The sequence below is a fragment of the Camarhynchus parvulus genome, chromosome 3, assembly GCF_901933205.1.
Source record: "Camarhynchus parvulus chromosome 3, STF_HiC, whole genome shotgun sequence".
Taxonomy (NCBI): Eukaryota; Metazoa; Chordata; class Aves; order Passeriformes; family Thraupidae; genus Camarhynchus; species Camarhynchus parvulus.
The window spans coordinates 76,499,689-76,521,622 of NC_044573.1; the positions used below are offsets into that span (position 1 = coordinate 76,499,689).

Consider the following 21,934-nt stretch of genomic DNA (forward strand, 5'->3'; position numbering starts at 1 on the left):
GGAAGAAATCATGTAGTTCCAAGTTAGCCAGGCTGACAATAAACCCTGTGCTATCAGTTTTAGTGCAATAATCTTTATTTTGTAATGGGGAGTTTTGAGACTGGGGGGTTTCTTTAGGAGTGACTGTCAACCACCTATAGCTTTTTGAAACTACAGAGGTGCTGAAAACAGCCTGCAGTGTGGCTGTTAAATCAAAGCCGAGTTCAAACTGTCTTTTCTTAAGAGACCAGGATTCATCTATTCTGCCTCACATTCTCAAAGCATCTTATTACCCTACATGCTCTTATATATGTCACTACTTGCATCTGTTAATTACTAAGATGAATGACAAACAGAATTTGGCCTTAAATAGAAGACATTAAATTAGGAGATGCTAATTCAGAACCATCCTTTCTGGAAACGAGGTGCAAATGCAAGTTGCACATTGCCCCAGGATTTTGGAAAATGCAAATACCAGCTCACTCCATTTTGGTATCTCTCTTCATCAAAGGGTCTCCCAGCACCAAAGCTCTCACTGCATTTCAATATCCTTCTTGAAAAAGGTAAATGGGCTTGGTAAGACACAGGGACAAGCCAAAAGAAAAGAAAACAAAAGCCAGTTTTATTCATAGCACATGGTAAAATTTTTGATGAAAAGGCTTACAGTGTTACCTTGTAAATAAATATGAGTGCTAAGTTTTCTCAGCTCACGGGACTAGGCAAGAGCCTGTCAGCAACACAAAAAATACCAGCTGAATGATCCTAACAGAGCAAACTCTTGCAGCACCTCAGACATTCAGTAAGAACACTGTTCACCATTGAAGTTTAGTTAAATATGCACAATTTTATTTATTGAAGAGATTAGGACAAAAACATTAAACCAAATACATGACAAAGCACCAGAGGCAGTAAAACCCCACCATGCACATCACCAATCTTTCCTCCTATAAGGTACTTATAAAATAAAAAAAAGTCCTTCTTGACACAGCACCATCTTCAGAGTGTAAAAACATTACTCCTTTATATTCTTAGTTACCAAAATAGAACCAAGGCAGGTCAGCTGCAGCTAGCTTTGTCTCTTGATAAAGAACTGTGAAACATCCTCTTGAGAGTGGGACCATAACTTTCCTGCAAGGCAGGCAAATAGCATCCATACGTCAAATGCCAAGTAGCTGTACGCACATGCCACATACTATAATTAAGCACAAATTCAAGTAACATTTACATACTACAGAGTCCACATGTACCTACCCAAAAAACATGACCACTTCACAAAACGTATACAGGCAGTAATATCAGAACAACTGAGGTACTGGAAACACAAATATTTATGCCAAGAGATTTCAATATCATACAGCAATATAAAAGCAGTAATAAAAACATTTGCCAGTCTAAATCAAATAAAGCTATCTAGAAAAAAAAAAAAAAAAGAAGCTAAATAAAAAGTTATTTAGGGACAGAAATACCTGAACAGAAAAGAAGTGTGTTAACTACAGCATGTAACATGTCATCCCAAGTCAACCCGTAATTGAAGTACTGGCTTAATACATCACTACTGTGACATTTTCTTCAATAAATAGAATAAGTCTTGACAATACAAAAGGTGCATATTACTGTGTATGTTTCAAGAGGAATATCTGTAATATAAATGTTCAGCTTATTAATACCCTCTTATTTCTTAGTCTGGACATAAACAAAAATGAAAATCAAACAATTCTTTTCCCAAGTTTAAAGGAATTCAAAGAAAAAACCCACAATACTCTTCCTCAATAATAAAGAGCCCTCTATTTACACATGGGCTAGTCAGTAAAGAAGAGATTGGTTCTCAGATGAAGACACCGTTAAGGGCTTTCTGCCCTCGCTAGTCATATACGTGCAGCATGGCAGATATGGAAGCCAGTATCTCATATCTTTTAAAAAATTATACAGTTTTATTCTTTTTTTCTCCTATTATAGCAGTAATGCAGTTGAAAGTTCGAGTTATAATAGCTTCCTGCAACAAACCATTTGACACAAAACAGAACAGCCTGTTAAATGACAGTTACTTCCCCTTAAGGGAACAACGCATTAAAATGTCATTTCCTGACAAGAATATTAAGTAGTTTATTTAGAAGAAATGACTCGAAAATAGCTATCAAGAGACATGAACTGAAATTTTGTTTTTTTTTAGCACCCACTTTTCATGTCCGTCTTTGTGCACCTAATTTTTTTTCTCATATTAATCCCATTAATTATTAGACATCTGATTAAAAAAGTTAGCCAATTGTATTTTCCCTGAATAATGGCTGAAGTTAAATATCTAACAGTGCGATGCCAAGATGTGAGCTGAGGCAAAAAAGTTTCTATTTGTTGTGAGTTACCACTGTTTTTAATAGAACAGAAACAGGAGTGATACAGCTGCACCAGAATTGGCATGTGCAGTCTCCTTGGCTCCAAAAAGGTGAAGCTACAATTGCTCCATGCTGCCTTTTCTCCTCCAAATCAATCTAACCTGATAGCAAGCTCCCCCCGCCCCCCCAATCTGTCCCCATGCTACATTTGTTATATTAGCTCCTTGTGGAGGTTCCTTCTCAATCCGAGGACCTCTGAGTGTCTTTTGCTACCAAGCTAGGCTGATGCAGGATGTGATTGAACGCGGTCAGGAAGGGCTCCTTCATGTGTCCATCTCCAGGTTGTGTACCTTCTGAACACCAGTCTTTGTGCTCAGTTAAAGAATGGGTCCAAGTCTTCTTCCATGTTGACATCAGGCACCAGCTGATCTGATACTTCCTTAGCACCATATCCTGAATTCGATACATTAAAATCTGTAGAAAACCATGGATGGTCCAGAATTTCCTGTGAAGTCAGCCTTTCTGATGGCTCTCGACGCAGTATGCTACGTATGAGGCATTTTGCCTTAGGGGATAGAGTTTCTGGAATGTTAAACTGCCCACGACGGATCTTGCTGAAGAGGGAACTAGGCTCAATGTCATGGAAAGGATAGCGTCCAACCAGCATGGTATAAAGCATGACACCTAGACTCCACACGTCCGCTGCTTTGCCAGAGTAGCTGCCATTTGTGTTCAAGATCTCTGGACTCACATAGGCTGGGCATCCATGCTTATCAGAAAGAGAGTCATCATTTCCTCTTAAAATATAAGCATCTTCTAGGCTTTCCAATTTCACTCTAGTCCTGTGGGGGAAAAAAAAACCAAAACACAATACTGTCAAGGTAAGCAAACATCAAACACAAATTCTGGCTGTTGCAATTGCATCGTTATAATAGTCATACTCTACAAAATCTGACAACTGCAGAAGTGCATCAGTTTAAAATCCCATTCACAGCAGTTGTTACAGATAAATTGATATTGTCTCTTCCATACTGGTTAGAGATATTAGACACATATAGGGAATACTGCCACACATACAGCTAGAGGATTTCAAGTACAGTCACATCCAGTAAACCCATTAATAAGTTCTCTTAAAAAGAGAATAGGAACTGCCATATTCATACTTTTGGTTAATTTTACATAGACATGATTTCCAAAAGGGGACATAAACCTCAAGACCTCTTCTGAGCAGGATGCACTCTAACTTACCCATGTAGGATTCACACCCAAATACAAACCCAGTCCTAACTACACAAGGTTATTTTGACACCTTCATGCTGGCAAAGCCACTCTGTACACCTGTAATTCCACAAGGTTTAACAGTAATAAAATGGTCACTCTGACCCTAAATGATCCCTCTGACCAGCCAACATTTTCCTTTACCCCAGCAATTTTAAGAGAAATTAAGAAAGAGCACTTTTAAAAAATTCCAGTCTTCCCAAATAGAATTTTGGGCAAAGGGAGATCAGGTGAGCTGAAGACCAAGATTAACAGCAAGCTTATCTACCCAGCTGAGCCAGAGGAGCTCCTCACACTGGAATGAACAGAGAAGCTGGCAAAGGACTTGCAGAGATGACAGGAAAACCTTATCTAGACTGCAAACTCCTGCTGCCTGCAAAGCACTGTGAACTTGTCATTGTGCTGCAGTAATTATCTCTGCAAGAGAATTTTCTTCTCTTATGGATATCACACAGGAGCAGAAAAAAATGATGCAGAGCTGCTTGTCACAGCACTAGCTGAACATAACCTTTCTTTCCCTTCTCACTGCTAGGCTTTGTATCTATATTTAAAAATCTGTCCCTGTTGGATGCATCCAAAGGATTACCAAGTACCCTTTAGACTACTTCTCAGCAAAGGGTGGTTTAGAGAACAGACTCACTACAACGCAACAGGGCTTGTCCAGTGCCTTGGGATGGCAGAGTGACCTAGCAGTAGTGCAGATTTTCCTTTCAACAATTTGGGGTCATAACTCAACTTTGAGTTTTAGTGCCCTCATCCCTGAACCCCACAGGTCTGTTGCCATCACTCTTAGCCCTGTGTCACCGCCCGGCTCTCATACCACAGACATTCACAGGCAGGGACTGGACTTCATCCCAGAAGGCAGAACCTGCCTCTCTTGACTAAACCACATAATTTAACAGGCATTAAAACAGACAAGGAGAGCCTTGTTTCTTAAACGTTTACTGAAGACAACACCGATTGAGCTTGAGCTGCAGAAGACATCTGGGCCAGCTTTGGCTTAGACTTAGTTCCAGGGCAGCTCAGCCCTATCTTTTTTGAACCAACAGAAGAGCATTTTACTCCATGGAGTACTCCAGAGGCAACTGTGCCATAAACTTTCATGACACTTGGACCTTTTCAACAGCTAAATACATTTACTAGCAGAGGTGAAAGCCCCTCTGGCAACATGCCCCAAATGAGGAAGTCATAAATACAGAATTCCGAATACCTGGCTCCCAAGCACAGTGTGTCAGGGCAGCTCCTTCTCTCCTGAAACAGGCCACTGTTAGCTCCTCCAGTTCAATGCTGATGGGCATTGCTCAATACACCTGCTTCCTCATTAATTACCACTGCCATCCTAACAGTACTTCTGGCCTTGGACAACCCTCTCATTAGCACTCAAACAATACTTTACAGCAGCAATGCACCACACAGGAAGTGGGCTGCAAGGAAAAACTTAACTACAATTACCAAGACTACAGAAATTTCCCTCGGTACACAAAGCAGAGGGTCCACAACAGGAGAGTGACTTGAGGAGAGTCCTTTCATAGTGCTCAGCTTTGACACATTCCTGCACCTGCACAGCGTAGGAAGAGAAGGAGAAACGCCCGGAGGGAAAAAACATGCCAAAGAGGGCAGAGAACAGAGAAGAGGAAATGAAAGGGAAGGCAGGGACATGAGTTGTGGTTCCATTTGCATTGCCCACCTCAGTTTTTCCATAGAAAAGCATGTGTAGCAATAAAACAGTGGGGCCAGATACTCAAACATGCATTAAATCACTGAACTGCCAGACAGGAAAGCATCGACTCACTCCTGCTAACTAACAGAAGCAGAACACACACACAGGGAATGGGGCAGAGCAGGCTATTTATAAACAACTTCCAGGAGGGAATTCACCCCCACACACACTCGCCTGCCATCCCAGTGTCAACAACACAGGGAAATGATGTTTACTTTCCTATCCTATTTTACATTTCTGGGAGTTGCCAAAGACTTTAGAAAAACAGTTCAATAAGAAGCTTTTATATTACATAAAATTATTGGCATTCCCTAATCTCTCATTTCCTACAACAGACACAGTACAAAACCACAGAGAACAGACTGCAAGGTGTGTCAAAAACTCTTATATTTTTCCAAGAGAATAAATAATTTCTTGATAATAAAGGAGAAGCAGCACACAAAAGCCGTATCCCCATCTTGCTTTCCTTGCAAGGTGCTGCAGCCTCCACACAAAACAGCAGGTTTTGTTTAAGCAAGCAAATGGAACAACAGCTGGCCCTTATCTGCCTGCTCCTCTGTAAGCTGTGGGCAGATGAAAACACTCAAGCCAGGTTTTTCATCCCGCTGAGCCGACAGGCTTTGAGGAAACAAAAGGTCCCAAATTAAACAAAAACACAACCTTCAGTCCTCTTCCTCCTGGTCAGCCCCAAACCCTCAGCCAGAGACTCCCTTGTGTGCAAGGTGCAAGTGGTGAAATGGCTCCTCCGCAAGCAGGCAGCGCTCCCGCAGCACCCGGCATGCATTTCCCTGGCACACTGCAGGGCCTGCATCCCCTGAGCACACACTGCCAGCTGCATGGCCTCAGCACGGCTTTCTCCTCTCCCAGGTACACCCAGGCAGAGCCCAGGTGTTCCCAGTTTCATTTGTAAAGTCTGGTGTCTTCACAGTAGATGACAACACAGACTTTCCATCCGTACAGCAAGGAGAGCACAGGAGGACGGGAAGGGCTGTCTGACTTGACTCCACTGGCAACAGAAAGAGCTCACAGGCTGGTTTCTGCCAGCACCCCTCACCACCAGGCAGGACTGGGGCTCGGCAGACCCAATGCAGCCCATTTTCAGTGACAGATGACTTCACCCACCTCAGCCTCACAGATGGAACATGGTCTGTGCAGTGCCGCCACTGGGTACACTGCACAGGTGTGTGCACACAGCAACTCTCAGTCCCCTTTTAACAGTCATTTCACGTCTTTTCAGGCAATCAAAAGGCAGCAGCCTGGCTCAGAAGCTGCAATTTCCCAGTGCACAGAACCCCATCTCTGTGAGAAACAGCTTCCAGTTCTGCTGGCCTTCCTTTACTCTGCATTTCAAGCACTGGCTAAAAGAGCTCTGCTTTCTGCAATCCAGTGATGTTTAGGGTTTGGTTTTTGGGTTGTTTTTGGGAAGGGAAAGCAGGCAGGGAGTATGGAGGGGAATGGGAAAAAGGAGAGTCAAAGTCCAAATATAGAGAAATGCAGAGAAATGCTGAATGAGAAGCAATCTCTCTCCCCCACATGCCTCCCTCAGAAAGCCCTGAAATCAAATAGCCATGAACAGGAATAAAAGCCAACAACAACAAACAGACCCTGAAAACTACAAGTCGATTCTGAGAACACAGAACCTCCACAGAAAAGGGTGAGGAGTGCATCCAACTGCAGATGAACTGGACAACCCAAAATCTGACATTTGTTAAGGCAAAGGACAGAAAAAACCAAACATGAAGGTGTGAAATCACAATCAACTTTGAAGTGCCTCCCATCACAGAGAGGAAAAAGGACAAATAAAAATAGTTCTCTAAAAACCTCTCATTTTCCAAATAATTAACTCGCATCAGTCCCCACAAGAAAAAAGGATTCTCACAAAGGATCCCCAGAAGAGAAAAAGTTCTCCAAAAGCACCAGCATTTGAGCTTGACAAACAGTTGCAACAAAATTAATCCCCAAAGTTCAAATGTAAGCTACTGCCCCAGCCGGACGAGAATCACTTTGTACACGTACTGCAGGGCAACAAAGAGTTTTGCCAAGGCTTACGTAAATACAATACATAATTTCAAGTTTTAATGCAGACCCCAAATAAGCACTTGGAAAAAGAGCATTGTGCATCTATCAGATCATTGATAAAACACTGCATTAGTTTAATGCATTAAAAAAAAAAATACAACTCTGAATCATGCTATTTAAAAAGGGGAAGCTATTCTGCCTATGAATGCTTTCCCATTACTGGTGAATGAAACCACAGAAGTGCAATCAGAGGGCAGCAGCAGCACTCGGACGGGAAATGCGTCTTTGTCCCCATAGAAACCGTCAGGGAAACCCATGAAAAACAATACCACTCTGAGTTTCTTATCAATATGCCATTCATTACTTGACTGCATTCAGACTTTGCTCTTCAGTAATGTAACAAAACATAATCAATTAAGTGTCTTCCAGAAGGTTCTCCAATGCAACCTTCGAAGCACTCACCTCTGCCTTTGTTGCACATGCCACACTTTTTTTCCAACAGATTCACATTACTCTTCCTTGCAGAGCTTTGGGACTACCAGCAAATTGCTATCCTGCCTTTTGACACTGAAACCAGGGTGTAAGAATGCAACATTCACACTTGCTCTCCAAAAGCAAACAATTTCCATACCAAAATCAGTTGAATTATTCAGAGGGCTCTAAACTCATAAGGCAGGAGAAAAAAAAATCTTTAACATTTAAAGCAGAGACAACAACTGATAGTCTGAGTGTTTCAGAAGAAAATACCTTCATTGCAGTGAATAAGCAGTCAGTAGTAAAGGAGCCTGCACCTGAATCAATGAAAGCAGTTGCCTCTAGTCTGTTCATCTGTCCCCAAAGCCATCTGTATGAGAAATAATACCTGAGCAACAGCTGAGCCAACCTTCCCATTTTGGGAACACTAACTGCAGACTGGGCCCACAATTTTTGCACAGCAACATTCCCCATATGACAGCCAAATCAGCTGCTTTTGGAAGAGACCGAAGGAGCCATCCTGCTCCAGACACTCCAGATACACCATCCAATTGTTACTTAGGCTGGGTAAAATTAAAAGGTCCAGATTTACAGATTCTATGCAGCAGACTCTGGAGATCAGGAAACAAACATCACTGTCATCTGAATTACTATTTTTTTAATACAATTGCAGGTAAATATAAAATGGCAATTTCTAGAGGTGCTTCACTATTCCTCCAACAGTAAAAAGCTGAAAGCACCCAAGAAATGTTATCTAATATTTCAATATGAGATTTCCTGGTCTCAGTATCCTGACAGAGACCAGGAAAGCCTTTCCCTAGGTAGAGGCATTCAAGCCATCCACTGCCCAGTGGACCAGGGATTGCTCCTAGGTGGCCAATAATTTACAGGTCATTTAATTGAGGTCAGTTGCCCACACCTCATCATAATGATGAGAAGAGCATGCATGCAATTAGAGTCACAAGGAAGAAAAAAAAAAAAAAAGAGAAGCTCAACATGGGAAGCAGTTATCTTTTGCTAATCGATTTTTTTTTTTAACCAAGGAAATCTCTCCTAAATAATGCAGAAGTAGGCGTTCTTCATCAGGGAGCCAGTGAGACAGGGAAGGCAGTAGTGAAAGCCCCAGCAGATGATTTGCAGCTTTGGTGAAAAGACTGGTTCTGAACTCACAACTACCCAATCTCCTTGGGGGCAGAGGGGCACACAGGAGCAGGGGGAAATGTTATGCCATCAATTTAAATCCTGCTCCTTTCACCAATAGAGCCCTTTCCAATTTGTAACAGCACAGAGCATAGGTGTTCACCACACAACATCCCACACAATTTCAGAGAAGAAGAAAACCAAACTCTGCACAAAGCCTGTTGGACAGTCTCTTGCACAATGAAACAGGCTCAAGGGTATGTTTCAAAAGACAACTGGAACTCTCAGGCAGCACAGGTTTACAGGATGAACCTTGTTCCTAAGGGAAGATTCCTTCACTGGTACATCCGCACAATAAGGAAGCCTCTAAAAATTACATCTCCCCCACCCTTCCTCTGCAGGGATGCTAACAGCACAGTCAGCCTTGCCTGCACCTCCCTGACATGCAGTACCCAGCAACTTAGAGCTTTTAACTTGTTTTAAGCTGGTCTGGGTTTTTTCCCTACAGAATTCCACTTACAAATGTTCTGGCTCACCTCCAGGAAGGACTGGTGCCCCAAAGACCTCAGTTTTACAACACTCAAATAGGATTGCTGGGAACAGCCTGTCCTGTATGCCATATACTTTGTTTCTTCCATGCCCTTATTGCCTAAAGACAAAACATACTCCCCAGAGAGTTGGTAAATAGTGATGCATGTGTTGGGGTGCAGGCTGTGAAATCCATTGCAGACTCTTCCACAGAGGAGCTTGGTTACAATACCCTAAGCAATCAATTTTTCTATAAGAATCTGACTCAGGGCAGCTACTTCACCACCTCACTTTTACCTTGTTAGATCACATTGAAGATCAGAGTTTTAAAAAGCTCTGCTGTTAACCATATGCTATGTTTCCCATCTTTTCTAGGTCTTTTGATACAATGCATGAGGAAGCTCCAGAGAGAAAGAAGACCACAATTATTTTTTTTAACATAACTGCATGTTGTGAAAATAGCCCTGCACTTTCTGAGCCTACAATGGGTGCTCAACATCTCTAAGGCCATGCCATTATTTCACAACCTTACTGAAAACCTTTTGCTTAGATGTCTGCAATCCTGTCTCCAAGCAATACACATCTACCAAAAGAGCAGGTGCTCAAGACTAAATATGCCCCAGGTTGGCTTCTCTTTACAATCTCCACCTTTCCTCTCCCTCCCAAGCCTGAAGTAATCTCCCAGTGTGATAATAAGGACAATTAAAAGAGAAGGCAGCAGAAGAATTTCACTCTGACAATGCACTGCAGCTGTGACTAGTTGGGCTCCTGCCTCCCCTTCTCACTCACCCCTAGCACAGACATCCAGATAACCCTCAGTCTCCACTCATAATTCAGCATGGACTGTTTTACAGCAAGTCTATGGATGGAGGTTTTCAAGTCTTCTAAAGCACCAGCTGTTGAATTGGAGATGTCCTGAGACACATCTACTCCCAGTAACTACAAAGCACCTTTTGCCAGAGAGATCAATCCCAGGATGGGCATCTCAGGAGAGGCACCACCCATGACTGACATGACAGCCAACACATACCACAGCATCCTGCCTGAACAGGGAGAGTGAAGAAGACAAGACCCTACTATGATCTACATAGTGCAAAGTGCTTAAATGACACTCCAGGGGTAAAACCTCCTGCAAATTCCAGTGTTGGCCACAACAGCAAAGGCTCTTGACACTCCTGGTCTCACTGAAAGGCCTTGAGCTGACTCAAGGTCCATTTGAGTTCCCATCATCATCCCAGGGCCAGACAGCCAGCAGCCAAATCTTCCCTGGCTTTTGCATTCATTTATAACCTTTGGCACAGCAATTAACCTGTATGACTATCTATGCCCTCAGGGGGAGATTTATGCACTTCACAGGGCGGCTGTGATGTTCACCACCTGCAGACAGCCTCCCTCTTCCCTCCTGCTGGGAAGGGCACCAAACACCAAACAAATTCAGTGTTGCTCCCAGGAACAGGGTGAGAGAACAGAGACTTAGTAACCAAACCGCATAAAGGCAAAGGGGACACGAACCCTTCTGTGGAAAACAGTTGTGCAACCACTTCATCTTCTACCCTAAGCCTCACAGCGGATTTGCTGTCCATTAAGAAACTCGCCTTCCTCCATATTCTAAGAATAATAATTTCTGGTTTGAAATCTGACCTGTGAGTCTCCCCTATTGAAGAACTTGTGCTCTCTGGTCCTGTGGCCCCGTTCAGGGTAGTGCAAAGTGCTTAAATGACAAAACAGATGAAGACTGTTTTTATTTCTAAATCTTCAGGTATTTTAAGAGTACTCCCATTTTGTTTGATTTTCTTCCGCTTTAGGACTCTCTAGGACTTAGGGAAAGCATTAACTTACATGTTCTCTATAGAATTGTAAGGGTAACAGCAAATTTAACACATTGATGAAAAAGCTGCTGACCACATTATACTCTGACAAATGCTGGGGAGAAAAGCTTACTACTAACTATAAGAAAATGAAAGGTCTACATACAAAAAGGTTGGTATATGCATTTGTATTTTTTGTGGAATCAGGTTTGTATCATGAGGATTGGAAACAACATAACTAGGTCATGTTAAAGCATCATCCACTCAAAGCTGAGAAATTAAAGAGGAAAAATTATTCTAAGAGCACCAAGTAAATATGTTATGCTAGCACAGGCTTTCTAAATTAGTGTATTGTACTGGCTGCATTCCCCTGGCATAGAGCAGAAAGTGTCAAATCCTGTTTATTTTTATTGAATCCCACCTGCCTCATATTTACTCAAAGAATAGAGGAAAATTACAATATCTAAATACCAAAATTATTTTAATTTTCCCTTCAACAAGTATGATGAATGTACAAGGTCTTTAAGCTTCAAATATTACGACAGCTAATATTTTAATATAATTAAAGGCTTAAAAACACACTAAAGAAATTAATAATTCCCTGACAGCAGAAATGTTCTTGTATTAAGCAAACCATTGAAACAACCAACACAGAAATGCTTCATTTAATTCTGAGATCTTTCAGATGGCTCTTTCTCAAAGCATCTGCTACGTATCAGACGGATGAACTGCTTTATTAGTTATATACTGTGTATGGCACTATTTTTAGCACAACCCAAAAAAACCTGCCTGTTCTGCAACATCATTATGGGACACCAGCTAGGAGAAGGGCACAGTTCTGCCCAAGGGCCTACTCTGAGCATAGGCTGTACATGGAAAATGGTAAATACCATGACATGAACACAGATAAAATACTCAAAAGCAAGAGCCTCACAACATTAATACCAACCTGGCTTCATACCCAGGACAAAAATTTTTAACAACACGGATGGAAGGAGAAAACATACAAGAACACAGGTTTTATCATAGGTCATTCCCTGTTTTGGATTCAAGTTTCATTCTGAAGTGTAAGGACACAGTTTTTGAAGTACCTTAGAGGTACTTTAGAAAGTCTGTTGAGACTCAGCATGGCAAGTCAGTGTTGTTTTCCATATATTCAGTGTTCTGGAAGCCACTAAAATAATTTAATAGATGTGCTGCTGCTTGCTAACCCAGTCTTACAAAACATTTCCAGCCATGCTGTAATATCTTAGAACTTCTGCTTCATCAAAATCAGCTGCAGGTTTATGGAGTTTAACTTTGAAATTTCAATACTACAAGACTGGCTATTTCACTTATAGTTTTCCAAGGGATCCACAGACACCTCCCCCTAAAAAACACAACTGCACTACCTTTTATACAAAACAAAAAACTCATGTAGCAACAGCACACATCATTTTTATGGAATGCAATTCACCCTATCTTCAAACCTCCTACAGTTCAGGATTTAAAGAAAGTATAAATTACCTTGAAACACAGACAATTTTTTTCTGTTTGTTTCCACAGTGGAATTCTGAGCTTCATTTTAAGTGCTAATGTACTTACACACATGCAATAGTGTAAAACATGATCTGAGTCTCTCATGGATTTACCACATTAAACAGAACACTTCTAGTACAATTAGGACCCCTACAGAATGCTCAGTGCTACCAGCCTACAACAATACTTTATTCTACCTTCTTACCTCCCAGTTCATTAGAAACATCCCAAGGCACTGTGATTTGCAACATCGAAATAACACGCATTTGTAATGGGGACATCAAGTTGAAGCTAAGAGCACTTGTGGTGCTGCTAGATCAGGAGCCCAAATCTTTGCAAATACCAGCTGTAATTTAGATAATGGGAATGGGGTAGAAGAGTTTTAACACAGTATGCACCGCCTACAAAACTTCAGGAGCCCTGTTTTTCTATTGAACTACCAGGATCTCATTAGGATCAATGAAAGATGATGTACTAAAAAATGCTTTAAAATTTATTTTCTTTTTTAGACAAAAAAGAAGAAGAACTACTTCCATATAACCTTCTCATTCCCTCTGGCTCCTCCAGTCTGGCGGCTCTCAGCTAACAGCACACAAGCATCTTAAAAGAAAAAAAAAAAACACCAAGTTTTCCATTCATGTGTTGCCTGCCTGCTGGATTTCACATCTTTTCTTCTACCAAAATTAAAGCCATGAGAGTCTTCAGGAAGAGGAAGTTCCAAAGTGGTAGGTACTTTAAATGAACTGCAGAAAAACAGCCTTGAAGAAATTGGAAAAGAATTGCTAAGAAAGAGCTTCACTGAAGAGCAGGTGACACAGCAACAGAGTACACACACATTTCTCAAAACATCATTTGTATCTCTTCTCTCCCTCTCTGGTTCATTATGAGCACCAGAGAGCAAGGGATGGTGCAGCACCCATCTGCCAGGCACGGCTGCTGACGGCAGCTCCTCGAGGACTGCTCAGCACACAGGAATCCTCAGCAGCAGCCTCAGACACATGGGAGCTCAGAGGGATGCAAGCAACACACCAACACCTCTGTGAACTCAGGAGGACCAGGAAGATTTTTCATTTCTAAATATAGCAGGAGATTGAAAGTGATGACTGATTACAGTATGATGATCAGAGGATGTGAAAAAAGGCAGTCACTGCTGTTTGGTTCTATTTCTATCTCACATTATTTCATCTCTGTTTATTTAGCAGAGAAAGGATTACAATACCTTCCTACTTACAAACCAACATTACATCCAGAAGAAAACCGCATTATGATTATCTTAAAAATAACCAGCAAGTCCTATTTGACCTTTAAAGTGAATTATTGTATAATTAGAAGACAATGCTCAAAACTGAGCAACAGTGTCATTTTGCAAACAACAGCTAAGTTAAAAACATTCATAAAAGCCAACACTGCTATTACAGTACACACCACTTTTCTTGGGTGGCTGAAGGATTTGGCCCTGTGCCTCCTATGCTGCACTCCGTTCCTAGTAAGCAGCAGGGTAGGAGTTCAAGAGCATTCAGCACAGGCCTACATCTGCTCCCACTGCACTGCTCTGAGCTCATGCTGCCTTCCCTTGGAGGAGCTCCTTCAAGTTCTGTTCTTCATGCAAAACCACACATGTTTACATACATCCCCAGGAAAAAAAAAATCCACTTAAACATTAGCACGTTATCAGGAACAACAGAGAACAACCCCTCAACTATTTTGCACAAGTTTCCTTCTTATCTGCGTCAGAGGTTCTAGAATGGTGCTTAGTTATTAAACTGGGAGTAAAAGTTGTGGAAATGCAATTTATATCTACCTGCTCTGCATTTCTCTATGAATGGACATTAAGCTCGTTTAAATTTTATGCTTTTTTTAATTGAAAAAGATGAGGAATCAGACCTTGGGGCTGCAGTAGAAAAATGCTTTGCAGACAATCATCTGAACTGAATTAAGAAGTGAAAATATATATTATTTTTCAGTTTGTAAATAGATTAAAAGGAGAAGCCTATTTTGCAAAACTCAGCTTGTAATAAAATAAAAGTAGAGAATACTTAAATGGGATAGATTGTCATCTTTATTATGTCATTTTTATTTTAAGACCAGGAACTTTTCTTTCCTGAATAAATTGTGTATTAGTTTTTTCTAATTTTTAGATCACCAACTTCCTGAGCCTGTGGAGAACTTAGAGAATTTGGCTGTTGCTTCTAATTCCCCCAAACAGAATTGATATGCACTGGTTATTTTTAACAAAGCTCTCCAGAACATCCATTTCACTCTGCAGCAGTTTGAACAAGTTTGCAGACAATTTTTAGCATTCAATTAAAAAGGTAAAACATCTCCCTGTTCTCTACCAAGATCAGAAGAAGCACAAAGGCAGGTTCTGCTCCCATTTAGATGTTTGGATTTTTTTTAATGGTCATCTTCCAATTTAATCACTCTATAAAAGCCTGACATGATTCTGACAGTATTGGTTGCTCTCATACCTCATGTGGAAGTTGCAAATAAATTCATCATTCAAGACAAAAAGACTGGTAAACAGAAGGAAAGAGAGAGAAGATTTCCACAGGTACAACAGTACAGCTATTGCTCCACATCAGAAAGAGCTCTTCAACAATATACCCAGAGCATCCAGTGCTATTTCTTTCCCTGTCTTCCCATACTCCTTCCCCAAATCATTTACACAGGAGGGTGTCTAGGGAGGAGATATCATTAAAAAAAAAACAAAACAGAAGTTCCCCAAGTACTACAATGGCTGGTACTACAAACAAGCACTCCCAGTGCAAGGAAGTTTCAGTCTTAGTATGATGAGTGATCACATAATATTCTTACAAGCAGCCTCCAGACCCTCCCAGCATGGAAAACAAGATGTCCTCAGAACAGTCCTATAGAAAACACTTGACTGCTCTTCCTCTTTACAGCTCCTCACTGGAACGAGCCATTTCAGTCCCCAGTTCTCTTTAACATCCTCTTTTAACACCAGCAGCCTTTATAATAGTGCAGCTCTTACACCAAACACCCTTTCAGAGGGATGTCTCCCCAGTAGGAATGAGGAAACTCCTCTAGGTGGAGATGCAGGATGCAAACAGCTCTCTACTCCAAAACCTAAGCCAGAAGGTAAAATGGCACATCCATCCCATGATCGGGTTGCAGAGGAAAATAAACTACAAACAAATGTACTACAAACAAAGGCTACAATCCTGCATCTCCAACTAACTGACCTCAGGCACACCCAGCCATAATGAGGGAGACTTACCTTTCTTCATCCTTAAAAATAAACTTTCGCAGCTTGAGATCCCGCAGTACCAGTCCACCATCATGGCAGTGTGCAACAGCAGAAGCTATTTGATAGAAGAGTTTGGCTGCCTCCTCTTCTTTAAGCTTCTTGCAGGTACGAACAAACGAATGCATGTCCCCATAGCTCCTTTCAAAGAACACATACGCTTTTGTCTCCCCAAGAATTATTTCAGTAATTTGGTTGATATTTTTATGCGCAGGCAGACAAAAACATGGTGCTAATAACTCCTGGTAGCAGCCAATATCAAACACCTGCAGGAACAATGACAGTAAAGCCAGGGTTAGTGACATGAAGGACAGTGAAGTCATGGTACATCTGATTCTGCTAACAAAACCATCCCTAAGTACAATTTATGTCACTGCTGAAAGCTGCACCAATGTAAACAGGATGTCACAAACTCACAGCACTGAGGACAAGACAAAGCAGACTGCACAACCCCACAGAGAAGACACATAACCTTGACAGGAAAGGCTAGTCTTCAAAACTGGTAGCAAGCACAGTTACATTAGCTAACACCTGATCAAATCTAAAATGCAATCTAAATTAAGCTGTGAAGACCAGAGATGTATAAGGGCAGTACTCAGAAGGAAGCGTGTTTCTTTTCTATTTTCCACCCAAATAAACTCATAAAAAATACAGCCAGTAGCTTTGTATCGAGAGAAGCTGTCACATTAAATCCACCATGATACACACGCCTGGCTCTTTTGATTTTATTAACCCATTAAAGCCTTAAGGATTTTCAGGCTTAAAGTATCATCTATTGCTATTCCTATTTACTTCCTGCCTTTCTTTCATCTCTGAAAAACAGCAAAGTCACTTTCACTTTCCAAGTCTCAGTTCCACAATGGCTGTTTATAAGATCAGAAGGACAACCCGGGAAATAGCTCTGCCTGTTGGAGCACAGACAAACACCCTTCAAAAGGCAAAGACAAAACCACCCTGAACTCTCTGCATTTCAATCAAGTGCTCCATTAAAAGCGAAGTGTCCCTTTACTACTAAGTATGTTATCACTGATCTTATGAATGAGCTGTAAGAACTAAAAAAGCTGCTGGGAAACCCAAATATAAAAAGTTACTATAATCTAGTGATGACGAATGAATCAGTATTTGAGTCAATTGAGAAAAGACCACATTACAAGAAAATGAAAGACTTCATTGAGAATAACAGAAGCCAGTGTGCTAAAAGAGACTGAGCAAAGTATTGATAGGAGCGATTTTTATTTTTAATTATACTTGCTGCAGAGGACTGCAAAGCAAGTATTAGCATTTCCACCAGCATAAAAATTCAATTAATATGTAACTTACTCGTGAGTGTTTTGTTACTTCAGTAAAAAGAATTTAAGGTAGTCATGTGTCATTTGAATGAATTATAAAAATGAAGAACTGGTCTAGTTCTCTAACCACTGTTTCAAACTGCAATTGTTTTTTTCCTTTCTGTATCATAACATTTGTGTTCTGATAGTGGGTATTTGTACCCTCTCTGAGAAGTAAATATCTTCCTGTTTTCTCTAAAGCTTTAAAAACCTTTAAAAATTGAGTGAGAAAGATACAGTTCAATCAAAATTTACCTGAGGCTTCAAAACCTGCATCCTTTAATCTTTCAGAGCACAATCCTAATAAACTACTTCCACAGAAGAGGACCTAAACCCTAAGAAACTGGGACACCCCCTCCTCACAGACCTCCTTTTCCTGTCACCTCATACCTGCACTGCCTTACCCCGGCATAGGGAAAAACAACCTTAAAGGCAGACTGCCAAACAGAGCCAGCACATTTTACGGGGGGGAGGATTAGCACCGAGGCATTCTGGTGACATGGTGCACCAGGGAAGCAGAACCAGGGCGGGGAAGGGGTGTTGCTAAAATCCCTGGTGTGCAATTCATTCCAAAGGAGAATTCATTGACATTTGGATCTCAAAACTCATAACTACTACATTATAAGTGAATGGCTCTTCTACAAAGCAGCTGCTATAAAATAAAATTTAAGCAGGAATATTCATGTGGCTCAAACCCTCATGTGAAAAGATATCTTTCCAGAATTCTCTCCTAAACCAGATTATCATAATGTAAATTAGTTATATTTTGGGGTTCTCAGACTATTTTAAATAAGTAGCTCTGGTTATGTACCAGCGCTGTGTTTGAACGGGGGGGGGGGTAGATAGGAAGCACTATCATACTGCTACAGTGTCAAATACCTTCTATAAAGGGCTTCTTTGTATCCCAGCTTTTAAGATCCCTGGCCTCAATTCAGCAAATGCCCAATAAGCTGCAGTTTGATTTAGGTCTCGCTGGGAATTAGAAGTGAGAAGTTACCATTGTTTGGATGCCACAGAGCCTTGAAGCAAATAACGGCATCTGTACAGTCGGTGGGTGCAGCCAAATGAATCTTGAGAATCATCAGTATGTATCTGTTATCCAACCCAGCGTTTCTGCAAGCAATCTCTAAGAGCATCTTCAGTAAGATACCAGAGAGCACCTCTCTTTGCCGGAAGGCTACTTGACAAATAGTTGTCATGATACTGCAGGCATTTTAAAGCACACATTAAATTAAGCCGAGTTCAGGACTGACAACTGCACCCTCAGAAACTAGCAAGCCAGGCTAAGATCGTATTTTTGGAGCACAGTTAGTAGTGCCTCACACATATGGAAAAACTGATACTATTCAAATGTCAGGATCAGCACAAAAACATACAGCTTAAATGGAAGGGAAAAAAATAACGGCCCAGTCTTTGTGAGCTGCAGTTATACTGTTCATACTGTTATCAACAGTGCCTTAATCCTGCAAACCAAACAGGAAACAAAGAAGCGCATAGCCCCTGCTTTACTACTTGCCATGCAAGTTCACCTAGAATTTCATGCAGAGCAGCAGCTTTGTGAGATCTGTTTATTTCATGAAAAGATGCCAATGTCCTAGAGTGCAGCACTGTACTACTGTGTCGAGCTGGGCTTTCATTCTCGAAATTCTCATGTTCTATTTCAGTTTGGTAACAAAGCATCCAGTTCAGCAAGCAATATTAGTTCTTAGCAAAGCCATGGGCCTTTTATCCCCTAAATAAACACATGAAGTCCTAGGCTGCCTTAACATGAGGTTTTATAAGTCAATCAGTAAGCATATTTAAATTGCCCTCTGAACTCCACTCTTCACAAATAGCAAGGAGGAGCAATTATTTTCACTTCTCTGCTACAGCCTAGTCCATAACTTTTTATGAATCAAGTATGAGAAAGTATGAAACAGTGAGCAACACTATTATTAATCCCTGGAATACTAGTAAGCTATAATACATCTACTTTTCCATCTAGAAATTTGCCAAATGGCATTAATTCCGTGTTTTGGGAATAATACAAACACTGCAGCATGTGCTGCAATGTTGCAATTTGCTATGTAGTTATAAAAACTACTACTGGGTACTGCTTCAGTTTGCTGGACATAAGTCTGTCTCGCTACAGACAATAAGAATCACAATTTGGGAACAAAGGATAATATTCCCTCAGCTCAAAAAGAGAAAAACACCCCTCCACAGATGTGCACGCATGCGGATTTCTTTTTCCCATAGCTCACCTTTTAATAGCAGGAGCAAATTGGGAGGAGGCAGAGAAAAGCCGGCAGGCTACAAAGAGTGGGATAGCTATTCTGTCTGCACTTCTAAAAACCGTAGGTGTGCAGGTTTTATTCTTGCTCAGTTGGGCAGTGGGGGAGGATGCTGTTTGCAAACAACCTCCACCGTGAGGGAGCTCAGGCTGATTAATTAGATGTGGTTCCTCTTTTTTTCTAAATCACTTTTAAGATAAAGCCGATGGGAATCTGCCCCCAGGCCCCCCGCTTCTCCATCCTCTTCCGTAGCCAAAGCACAGAATTGGGGGCAGTAAAAATCGAGGAAGTCAGCAGGTCCCAACACCTTAAAATTAGCTGGGGATTCCCTACTCCATTTTGAAAAGTGAGTGTGTGGAAGATGAGGCTTTCTCCTGGTCTGAACTCACGTTAAAACCTACTTCAAGAACGGCTCTTTCCAGAAAAATATCCCCCTGCCAATAGAAGGCAGACCTGGCTCCGGGCCACCGCTATAACGTGGCCATTGTCTGGAGAGAGGGAAAAGTTACAGGATTCGCCTGTAATCCTGTCTCCTTGCCTTTTGTTTCTCCACTATTCAATAAATGAGGTACACGGCCATGCTCACCCTCCTGCAAGACACGGGAAACCCGGGCGCGACAGGGGAGAACCGGGGGAGGGGGAGAACAAGGAGAGGCATTACCTTGCAAACCAGCTCCTCGCCGCTGTGCAGATGTACGGCTCGGAAAACGTGGTCTCCCTCGAGAGGCTCCAACAATAAGTATTTCCCGATGCAAGAAACGCAATGCGACAAGTTCGGGGTCTCCGGCGGGCTCGGCGAGCCTAGATTCGGGCTAAAACTCTGGCTTGGCTCGATGGACCGTATGGACGAGAGCTCTTCAAAATCCTGGGTTTTATTCCGCGGTCTCCCATATCGTGCTATCGTGATAGGGGTTGACCTTTGTATGTTCATGAGTATGGAGAAGACCAGCCGAGACGCTGCACCGGAGCCTTGGCGTGGAGCGCGGTCCCTCGCCCGTCCAGCTGCGGCTGCCTTTGTGTGGCGGGGGGGGCGGGAGCGGGAGCGCGGCGGCGGCGGGGCGACCAGCCTCAGCGCCGCGTCCTGGGCACAGGGAGAGAGCGCTCAGCCCGCGGCCCTTTGTTCCCGCCGCCGGCCGGGCGCGCAGCGGCGCGGAGCAGCGCGGCGGCGGGGCAGCGGCGCCCGGGGCCGGGGAGCCGAGGGGCGAGCGGCGGCGCGGCCGGGGCTGGGCGGCCGCCGCTCCCGCGGGGCGCGCAGCGCGGGCGGCAACAAAAGGTCGGTAACGCGGTGTGCGCAGCGGGACCGTCCTTCCGCTCCCCTACGGCCCGGCAGCGCCGCGCTGCCGCGGCTCGGCTGTAGATGGCGCGGGAGCCTCGCCGCTAGCGCCCGGGGCGCTCCGAGAATGCCCCGCGAAACAGCGAGGGAGCATTTAACTTGGGCCGACAAAGGAGCGGGACCGCGGCGGGCAGTTCGGGGGAGCCGCACGGGCACCGCGGGAGCGCGGCGGGGCGCGGGGCAGCGCGCACCGCTCCGCGCTGGCGGCAAGGAACGGGCTGTCGTTGTCGCGACAGAACAAAAAGTGCAACCAGAGAATAGAGAGCGCTCCCACGCTCCCCCTGCACAGAGGATTTGTGAGCGAGGGCTCGCTGCCTTCGCCGCGTTTAATGGAGTTCACGCACAAAGAAAAGAAAAACCGGCGCGGCGAGAAGGGGCCGAGTTCTTACTGCATGGGCTGGCAGGGCGATAAGCGAAAGGCCATAAGGGTCAATTAAATAGAATCGCTTAAAAAAATAAATGCAGAGAGCAAATTTTGTTTGATTATTTTTTTTTTCCTCTTGGGGATAGAACATGGGCAGGAGAGGGTAGCCGCGCCGCTCCCCTCCACCGAGGCACCGTCTCCCCCCGGCGTATCAGTAACTACTTACGTGGCGGGGACGCTGGCTGCCTCCGTGCTCGCTGCCGGCCGCCGCACGCCCGCACGGTGCCCAGCGCGCAGCCCGACTGCCCCGCCGCCGCCGCCCGCCCCGGCCCGGCCCGGCCCGGCCCCGCCGCGCCCCGCCCCGGCCGCCCCGCCCCGGCCCGCCCGCAGCCCCCCGCGCCCGCCGCGCTCGGGGTAAACAAGGTGAGACGTCCTTCCGCAGCCCGGCCGAGGCGCGCCGGGGGCTCGGGGGCGGTCCGCCGGCTCGGGGTCCCGGGGCTGTGCCGGTGTATCCCAGTATATCCCAGTGTATCCACCAGCGTGAGCAGTGCGTGCCGCGGTGGGATGCTGACCGCGG

At 43.4% G+C, this 21,934-nt stretch overlaps 1 protein-coding gene across 1 annotated transcript; it reads right to left on the reverse strand.

Moving 5' to 3' along the window:
* Positions 1-803: 803 nt before the first annotated feature.
* Positions 804-21,651, reverse strand: TRIB2 (tribbles pseudokinase 2). Its single transcript, XM_030944836.1, has 4 exons — positions 21,584-21,651; positions 20,322-20,741; positions 16,033-16,325; positions 804-3,151 (listed from the first exon to the last, which is right to left on the reverse strand). Exons 2-4 carry the CDS (start codon positions 20,589-20,591, stop codon positions 2,683-2,685), a joined length of 1,032 nt encoding a protein of 343 aa, XP_030800696.1. The 5' UTR covers positions 20,592-20,741; positions 21,584-21,651; the 3' UTR covers positions 804-2,682.
* Between the last annotated feature and the right edge of the window lie 283 nt (positions 21,652-21,934).

Excerpts from the sequence above, each read along its gene's own strand:
- TRIB2 (XM_030944836.1), bottom strand. The coding sequence starts at position 20,591 with ATGAACATACAAAGGTCAACCCCTATCACGATAGCACGATATGGGAGA. Across the intron at positions 16,326-20,321 it reads GCGAGGAGCTGGTTTGCAAG|GTGTTTGATATTGGCTGCTA; the intron begins GTAATGCCTCTC and ends TTGTTCCTGCAG. Across the intron at positions 3,152-16,032 it reads ATTTTTAAGGATGAAGAAAG|GACTAGAGTGAAATTGGAAA; the intron begins GTAAGTCTCCCT and ends TTTCCCCCACAG.